This window comes from Jaculus jaculus, chromosome X (genome assembly GCF_020740685.1).
Source record: "Jaculus jaculus isolate mJacJac1 chromosome X, mJacJac1.mat.Y.cur, whole genome shotgun sequence".
Taxonomy (NCBI): domain Eukaryota; kingdom Metazoa; phylum Chordata; class Mammalia; order Rodentia; family Dipodidae; genus Jaculus; species Jaculus jaculus.
In genome coordinates, this window is record NC_059125.1 from 134718896 (window position 1) to 134728483 (window position 9588).

General features: G+C 42.4%; 1 protein-coding gene and 1 non-coding gene across 2 annotated transcripts; both read right to left on the reverse strand.

The window, feature by feature from the left end:
• Positions 1–434: 434 nt before the first annotated feature.
• Rbmx (RNA binding motif protein X-linked) lies at positions 435–6421 on the reverse strand. The gene is made up of 9 exons (XM_004654003.3): positions 6270–6421; positions 4968–5095; positions 4667–4773; positions 3981–4152; positions 2979–3131; positions 2457–2568; positions 2242–2367; positions 2075–2157; positions 435–1447 (listed from the first exon to the last, which is right to left on the reverse strand). Exons 2-9 carry the CDS (start codon positions 5074–5076, stop codon positions 1137–1139), a joined length of 1173 nt encoding a protein of 390 aa, XP_004654060.1. The 5' UTR covers positions 5077–5095; positions 6270–6421; the 3' UTR covers positions 435–1136.
• Positions 4849–4920, reverse strand: LOC123456947. The gene has a single exon (XR_006634806.1). It is a non-coding gene; the product is annotated as a small nucleolar RNA SNORD61 (small nucleolar RNA).
• Positions 6422–9588: the final 3167 nt, after the last annotated feature.

Below are 9588 nucleotides of genomic sequence, written 5' to 3' on the forward strand. Positions count from 1 at the left end.
GGTAAACAACAGCTGGATTAACGCCTTTAAGTGTCATACATGCTTTAAAAAAAAATCGAAGTGTTGAATTTGGAGAACTTCTAATATGCTATTGAATATTTTCTTTTCCAAGTTTTTTTTTTAAATCTAGAAGGCATTTCCATTGCCATGAAGTACAGCATGTTTCACTGTACTATGAGGAAGGTAAGTGCTCAATTTCGACTTAGACGGAAAAACTAGTTTGCTTTGCTTACCATCTTTGCTGTTTCACAGGCATTTGATGCTTTAAATCTGATGTGGGATGCTGAAAGATTCACTTTTTAGAAGTCATAAGCCTTTAGGAAGTTGGAGATAACTTCATTGCTTATCTATTTTCTCCTTTGCAATCAAGCTGTTCCTTTAAAAGTGAGACACTACAGAGTTGCAAAAATTTGAAACAGTAAGAGCAAGCACCGTTTGCAGCTTCATGGTTGGTTTTGGCCAAACTTTTTATTTAGTATTCTGTAGTTGTTTAACACACACTTAACTGGGGGAGGGGAAAGGGGAGGTTCTTGCAGATTCCCAATGAAATGTCAGAAAAGCAAAGTATGGCCAGCATTATCCATTTGCTTTTTTGGGTTTCTGGGTGAATAGCACTTTCCTATGAATCTCATCTCAGGTTCATACTGAGAATACTGAGATTTCTGTTGGAAGACACCCTGGAATCTTAAGTGTAGCAAATCCCAACCACCCTCTAAAACTTGTTTTTCTGTATAGTTAGGATTGTTCATTCTCTCAAAGGAGACCAAAGGACATCTAGATGGCTAGATGTTTGTGGAAGATCTTAAAAGTGTTTGTCTCGTTTAATGGGGAAAATCAGATAGGAAATGGCCTTTAAAGACACTTTTACTTAGAAAATTACAACACTAGTAGTATACAAGTCAAGTCTTAACACATTTTTAACATTTGCTGTTGAAAGCAGTATCAAATAAAATTAAACATGTTTAACTTTTTTTCCTCACAAGAACATAAAACTTATGAACGGGAACTTAAACAGGAATTTTTAAAATGCTAACACAACTTTTTTTTAGTAGTCCTTGGGTAGTTATGACAGAACAGTTTCCACTTTTTTGTTTGTTTCTTTGAATGGGGATTTTGGTCCAAAGTTTTGTTTGTTTCTAGTATCTGCTTCTGCCTCCCCCTCTATCAGATCGGCTTCCTCCGCGGCCACCACCTCTTGGTGCTCCGCGGCTTGAACTGCTGTAGGAATCACGTGGAGGAGGGTAGCCCCTTTCCATAGAAGGGGGAAGCCCTCGTTCTTGTCTGCCAACGCGATCACGACCACTTGAGTAGAGATCACTTCGGCTGCTTGAGTAACTGTCTCGACTTCCACCATATCCGTCCCGTGAGCTGCTGTAATCATCATAGCGACTGCTTCCACCATAAGATGGCGGGGGCCCTCGTGTAGGTGGAGCACTACGTGAGTTACCTGCAGGGTCAATGGTCAGGTAATATGGCAACACTATAAACTGTATATATACAACATTTAAATCTTTATTTATAAGTTTACTTTCTCAATTGGGATGTTTTAAAACTCTACCATTGCTGGCCACAACAGGGAATTGCTCATCTGCTGAGGTACGGAAATGGATTGATTTTTAATGTTTGTTTGAAAAGACTGAAGACGGTGTGTATTTCAAGAGGATATTCCAGTGAGCTTGTTATTTTATAGTAGACACTCAGCCACTTTCCAGTGATAAGTTGCAATTTTGAACTGTAGAGTTTCCTTCATATTGCAATGGTAAACATTTGATCTTGTTAATAAAAATTCTAAAATGTATATTTTCACTGTTGGGGGAAAACACATAAGGCTGCCAATTAAGCAAGCAAAATACCCTCCAAAGCAAGCAAACAGCCTCAAAAGAAATGGAAAAAAAACAAAAATATTTTGGAAAGAAAAAGCCCTTTACAAAACTAGAAAAAGCCCAGCTTAGTTATCCCTTTGTAAGCAAGCAAAGGTCCCTTTTAAAAGCAAGCACCAAGCAGCCTATTATTCCAGCTCATGAACCTAAAAAATGAAGCTGGAGATATTCAAGATCCTTAACCAGTATCTTACCATAACTCTCATACGAATCTCTGTAGGAGCCTCCACTGGGATGATCTGAGTAGTCCCTATCCCGACCATATCCATCTCTGTCACTAAATTAAAGAGAAACTATTATTCTAAAAGGCATACATTTTTACAGCAAATATTACAAGCCAATGAAAGAAACACTCATTTACCTATAGCCCCTTGATGGGTAGTCATCACGTGAACTGGAATGACCATAGTCACGGTAAGTATAGTCTCTTGGTGGTGGTGCATAATCTCTTGTGTCACGGGAACTTGGATAATCTCGGCTTGAATAGCTTCAAAAAGAAAGTGACTTAATTTAGGCTTTTGAATAGCTCTTTCAGACTTAATTATTAATTAAAAAGGAAACCACACTTTCTGTCACCTGTCTTTAGAATATCCATCATCTCGTGGAGACAAATAAACATCTCTACGAGAAGGCAGGGGTTCCCTTCGTGGTGGGCCTCCATAACTATCTCTTCCACGTGACACAGGGGCTTAAAGGAAAAAAAAATAACCATCAAAATCTAGCCAGAGAAAAACAGGAATATGAACTTACATTCATACTATGAGAAGTAGTGATTGTGATTTAATCAAATATTATGTAACTGTATCAATTAACTTTATTTTCTAGAATTCCCTGCTCATTCAGTGTTCATTAATTATGAATACTAACTAGGTCACCTAGAATCTTGAGTCAATTTTAAGCATTGTTTTTTTTTGAGAAAGGATCTAACCATGTAGCACAGGCTGGCCTCAGGCACTCAATACATTATGCTCCAGAGGCACTCCAGTCAGGTGAGGTGCAGCAAGCCTTTATAATCCTCGCTCTCAGGAAGCTGAGGAGAATCTCCAGTTTGAATTTATGTTATTGTGGCAGCATAGACAGTCATAAATGCAACATTACCTCTTCCCCCCATTCCACTGCTACTGCGAACGGGTCCTGAAGGAGCTGATCTTTTAGGAGGAGGACCTCCACTACGTGGTGGTGGTCCTCTTTTTACTGGAAGTGGTCCCCTGGAAGAACTCATGTTAAAATTCATCGAATATCCACCATCATCTACATTAGAAAAGGAAAAATATATATTAAACACAGTATAAGAAAATTAACATTTGTTCCATCAAGGATACATCCACATTTTTTCTACTTAGCTGGCAAGTTTAGCTTTAGATTCCCATTATACATGAGCAGGCATGATGGGAAGGCAAGGCATGAGGATGGTGAGGTCATGGCCAGCCTTAGGTGCACAGGGAAACTTTCTAAGAACTCCAAAACAGCAGGTCTGAAAAAGTCATGTAGACTCAGAAAATAAAAGTATGAAGGGCAGAGCTGAGGATATAACTCATTTAGGTCAAGCATTTGTCTCCATATGCATGGCATTAAGTCTGATCTCTAGTACCAGGCTTGGTGGGGTGTATGCTTTTAATCCCAGTACTTGGGAGGCAGAGGTAAGTGGATCATGCTGGGAGCTTGAGGCCACCCTAAGACTACATCATGAATTCCATGTCAGCCTTACCTCAAAAAAACCAAAGGGAAAAAAAATATATAATTTCACTTTGATATGCTTAGAGCACATGTCCTACAGAACTACTTGGTAGTACAGTAGTACATGGTTCATTTTAACATTGCAATTTAATAGGCCTTCCACATTTTGTTTCTGGTCAAAAGCACTAACAAGCAAGGCATGGTGGCACACACCTTTAATCCCAGCACTCAAGCAGCAGAAGCAGGAAGACTGCTGTGAGTTCAAGATCACCCTAAAACTTAATTCCAGATTACTCTGGGGGAAAAAGGCACTAACAGCCACTTCAAAGGCCAGAACTTCTCAAAAAGGACACAGTAAAGCATGCACTGGAGAGGGTCTGCAATTTCACATACACCAAGTATAAGGCCCACCCAAATCATTACCCATGTGTCCTCCACGTGAGGGGGGTCCCCTAGTTCCTCCACTTCCTCCTCTTCCTCCTCTAAGACCTCTGGGAGGGCCTCTGCTTCTTGGAGGGGGAGGCAGTCCACGTCTTCCACTTTCAAATGATGGCTTAGTGGCTTGCTCCACCTTGATGGCTTTTCCATCCAAGGACTTTAAAAGGGAAAAAACAATAAAATGGTTAAACTTTTTAAGTCTTGAAAGGAACTTACAGATGCTGCAATGCCCTGTAATACCAATAGGACCTTCAAAATACAGTTTTGCTCACCAAGTAGCCTAAGTAAAATACTACAAGCACTATTGCTGTATTTTCCACTTTACTTAAATTTTCTACTGATTCTAAATAGTATTGATCTGAACCAAAATATCAAGATAGGTTTACTGCACTATTATTCAGAAAAATTCAAAAAAGATCATGTCGGTTTTAATGTTTCCTTTAATCAAAAAGGATAACCAAAAATAGTACAGATTCCAAGGTAAAATGTATTGTTTTGAACTGACTCTTGTTTAGGGACTAATGCATTACTTTAGCTGTAAAACTTTGTTCTGTAACAAAGCATTGTTCCAGAATAGAAAAGAACAATAAAATTCAAAGCCCAGACTGGAATAGCCCATTGATTAACTTATTCACTAGGAATGATGTCATTCACCAAGTGGACAATCCCACCTTTCCATTCATGTCTCTGGCTGCATCCTTGGCATCTGCTGGGCTTTCAAAAGTGACAAAAGCAAATCCTCTTGATTTGTTGGTTTCCCGGTCCTTCATTAAAAGTACTGAAACAGTTTTCAGAGGAAAAAAAGTGTTACTCTAGTTCAAAAGAAATAACAAAAGTCAATTCTACAAAAAGAAAGCTCAGAACTTCTTAGAGGACAAAATAAATTATCATATCAGATGATCAATGAATTCAAATTCATCACAGCTTATCTTTTAATTATTATAACCACACAAATGTTTTCAAATAACTCACCTTCCACTATCCGTCCATATTTGCCAAACACTGCTTCAAGGGCTTTTTCATTAGTCTCTGTATTAAGCCCTCCAATGAAAAGCTTTCCTGGGCGATCTGCCTCAACCATTTTTTTCCAAGTGGTAAATCTGTTGAAAAATAATATTATTACCTCCCTGCAGAAAGTTCCTTATGTTTATGGAACACTTTGAGGCTCAACTTTTCCAAAAACCTTTTATTCTTTTGAAACCAATACGCCTCAAGCACAGTAGGAAACCAATTATGTAGCTGGTAACAGCTCAATTAACACTAACCTGGTTAGAAGGAACAGCCTACTTTTCGCCCACACCCTTCGTCTCCCCTAGGCTTTTTTAGTCAATTAACTGCTACTTAACATTTGAAAAGGCAAAATTTAGCTTTAGAATGTGGTTGAAACAATGGTTTCATTTTTAGCCCAGGCTGCCTCAGCCTCCAGGAGTGCTGGAATTGCAGGCGCGGGCGGCCACACCTGCCTGTAGATTTGCATCTTTAGGATTGTTACTTGTGACCCTCCCCCCTCCCCAGCCCCGCCACGAGACGTTTTCAAACAGTGCCGACACATTCAAGGTCACCACCCTCATCCACGGGATGTCCTTTCTCTCCTAACAGTTTTCTAAGTCTAAGCACACATCTCAATTTGAACCAAGTTGTCGCAGGCACCCAACCGAGTATTACTATCCGAATAAAAAAAAAAAAAAAGCAAAATGCAAGCGTCAGGTAACAGAACATAAGCTCACCGTTACCACTTAACACCCCGCGACGGCGGAACCTAATCAAGAACCGTTAAAAAAAAAAAAAAAAACACCGCATGGAAAAGACAAAATGGCGATACTTGGATTCAACCCAGAGGCGACTACGGTCGAGGAACTAACTTTTTCCCCATCTACACAGGCCGGGAAAATTCCCAAAGCTTCGCTCCCGGGCGGCCAAAGAACAAGGAACCGGCAGCAAAGTCAACATGCCCACCGTTGGCGCCAGCGCCATCCCAACGCCTGCACGGCGGCGGTGCGCTCACTCCTCGCTCCCCGCGCAGCGACGGCCCACAAGCCTCCGACCTCCGCCCCCATTCCAGCCCGCGGCAGCCTAACCGTCTAGCGGGACATGGAAGCAACCAGAACCCCGGGGTAGCTTCTTTCCCTTCAACGCCCCTAAGCTTTAAATAGGTCGGCACCTCTGGGTGTCTTAAAATGGCGCCCGCCACCACCATCTCTGTAGAGCCCGTCTCAAGCCCCAACAATGCCAAAGTGTACCGAAAGCAGGCCAATGAACAAAAAAGACTCGTACCGCAACGGTGGCGACAGTGTCCAGCTCCTACGAGCTCGCCGTCTGGGCCTTCCTAGGACCTCAGCGCGTGTGGTCTGCTACACGCTGACGGAACGGAAGGAGAGAGGCGCTACGACCACTGCGCAACGAGGGCGAACAAAGGAGACAGCAAACTTTATACTACCCGGGAACGAGGCTGAAGAACCCGGATGGAAACTAAGCTCAGCATTTGAAACATGAAGGGAGGGGGGAGTGGTTCCCAGTCTCCTCATTGGTCAGGGCCGATGTCACTCAATATTTGCTCCACCTATTTCCCCAAGCTTTTGGCGTTCTCATGGGCGCCGAATTCTAACCGTTTTCCCTGCCCCCACCCACTCTCCTCAAAGGCGCGTTTTTGCTTTCTGTTAAAATGGTGCGCACGCTTCTTTTAATAAAGAAGTGAAATGTCTTGAGCGTCCGCGTGAGCCGAGCACGGTGCAAAATTTGACTTGTACTTTCCAAATACTCTTAATTCTAAAAGCCGGATGAAAATTTGTATGCCAATTTTGCAGAAACAACAACAAAAAAAAGTTTAGTTAACATAGTTGTCACAGTTCTTTGAAGCAAGAATTTTATATGAATGGGAAGATTCTGATTAATAAACGTCAGGTGACAACAAAATGATATCACCGAATTCATTCATATATAGAATTATTAAATACCTATTAAATGGCTAGACGTGGCTAGCCCAAGAAAATACAACCCACGGCAAGTGAGACTGGGACAGATGACTCTAGGGTAAGGACGCCAAAATTGGCAAATAAAAATATAGGATGCCCAATTAAGTTTGAATTCCAGGGGAATGAGAGTGATTTATGTTTGTTTAGTTGGTTGATTTGTTGGTTGTTTATTCGAGGTAGGGTCCCGCTCTGGCGCAGGCTAACCTGGAATTCACTATGTAGTCTCAAAGTAACCTTGAACCCATGGTGGTCCACCTACATCTGCCTCCCGAGTGCTGGGATTAAAGGCGTAGCCACCATGCCCAGCTTGTTTGTTTTAAATGTTTGCTTTTTTTTATGTTTTGGGTAAAGTGATGGAGCATGATTTTTGTGGGTGTTTTTTTTTTAATTTTTTATTTATTTATTTGAGAGCGACAGACACAGAGAGAAAGACAGATAGAGAGAGAGAGAGAGAGAGAATGGGCACGCCAGGGCTTCCAGCCACTGCAAACGAACTCCAGACGCGTGTGCCCCTTTGTGCATCTGGCTAACGTGGGACCTGGGGAACCGAGCCTCAAACCGGGGTCCTTAGGCTTCACAGGCAAGCGCTTAACCACTAAGCCATCTCTCCAGCCCTTTTTTTTCGTTTTTAAGACAGGGTCCCACTGTAGCTGAGCTTTGGTCCTGGACCTTAAGATCTTACTGTCTCAGCCTCCTAAATGGTAAGATTACAGGCATGACCATCCATAACTGGCTCCATATTCTGCGGTTTTAACTATCCATTGAATTTTTGAATTTTTAATTTATTTAAAATTAAACTGGGGACTGGAGAGATGGCTTAGCTGTTAAGGCGCTTGTCAGCAAAGCCAAAGAACCCAGTTTCGATTCCCCAGTACCCACATAAACCAGCTGCACAAGGTGGCACATGCATCTGGATGGCGTTTGTCTGCTGTGGCTGAAAGCCCTGGCACATCAGTTGTCTCTCTACCTGCCTCTCCTGTCTTGCTCTCACACTCAAATTAGTAAAATTTAAAATTAACGCCGGGTGTGGTGGCTCACATCTTTAATCCCAGTACTCAGGAGGCACAGATAGGAGATTGCTGTGATTTCAAGGCCAGCCTGGGACTACAGAGTGAGTACCAGGTCAGTCAGGTCTAGAGTGAGAGCCTACCTGGGGGTGGGGGGAAGCTGGGTTTGGTGGCATACATCTTTAATCCCAGCACTCAGTAAACAGAGATAAGTGGATCATCCTGAGTTTGGGGCCATCATAAGGCTACAAAGTGAGTTCCAAGTCAGCCCTGGCTGGAGTAAGACCCTACCTTGAAAAACACCCAACAAAAAGAAGGAAGGAGGGCTGGAGAGATGGCTTAGCGCTTAAACACTTGTCTGTGAAGCCCAAGCACCCTGGTTCGAGGTTCGATTCCCCAGGACCCACGTTAGCCAGATGCACAAAGGGGCCCACACGTCTGGAGTTTGTTTGCAGTGGCTGGAGGCCCTAGCATGCCCATTCTTTCTCTCTCTCTCTCTCTCTCTCTCCTCTCTCTCTGCCTCTTTCACTCTCAAATAAAATAAATAAATAATTTTTAAAAAGAAGGGGTGGAGAGAGATGGTTAAGTGCTTGCCTGTGAAGCCTAAGGACCCCTGTTGGAAGCTGCATTCCCCAAGACCCACCTTAGCCAGATGCACAAGGGGCACGCGTTGTGCCCATTCTCTCTCTCTCTCTCTCTGCCTCTTTCTCTCTCTGTCTCAAATAAATTAAAAATAAATAAACAAAAAAAATTTTTAAAAAGAAGGAAGGAGGGAAATACAGTAATTGCACTTTGAAACTAGTACTAGAGACAAAGAAAACTCTATGCAGAGATCAAATTTGATTTACGGTATCAAGGAAGCAGGCATATTGGCTCATATTGGCTCATGTCTCTAATGTCAACACTCAAGAGACTGAGGCAAGTAGGTTGAGGTCATGTGGTGAGTTACAGACCTGCCAGAGTTACACCAAGTCTTACAAAAAAGTTGTCCGCAGGTGGTGGCGCATGCCTTTAATCCCAGTACTTGGGATGCAGAGGTAGAAAGACCCCCATGAGCTCGAGGCCACCCTGAGACTACACACTGAATTCCAGGTCATCCTGAGCTAGAGTAAGACCCTACCTCAGAAAACCAATAATAATAACAATAGCAATAATAATAATAATAATGAAAGCTGGATCTGCATCTCTATCACACCCTCCAAGGCAGAAGAAGTGGCAGAAAAAGACAAAGAAAGAGGAGGACTGTTTACAACACAATCTTTCAGACAGAAAATGACCTTAATGTTGATGATCTTGCAGTGCCTGAAACTACCTACACAAGACCTTCATAATAGGAGGAAAAGATGATGACTTCAAAATAAAAGACACATCTTTAATTCCAGCACTCGGGAGGCAGAGGTAGGAGGATCACCTTGAGTTTGAGGCCACCCTGAGACTACATAGTGAATTCCAGGTCAGCCTGGGCTAGAGCGAGACCCTACCTTGAAAAAAGAAAAGAAAAAACAAAATAAATAAAAAATATAATAAAAGAGAGGATACTTGGACGTGGTTGGCGCACACCTTTAATCCCAGGAAGGCAGAAGCAGGAGGATTGCCTTGAGTTTGAGGCCACCC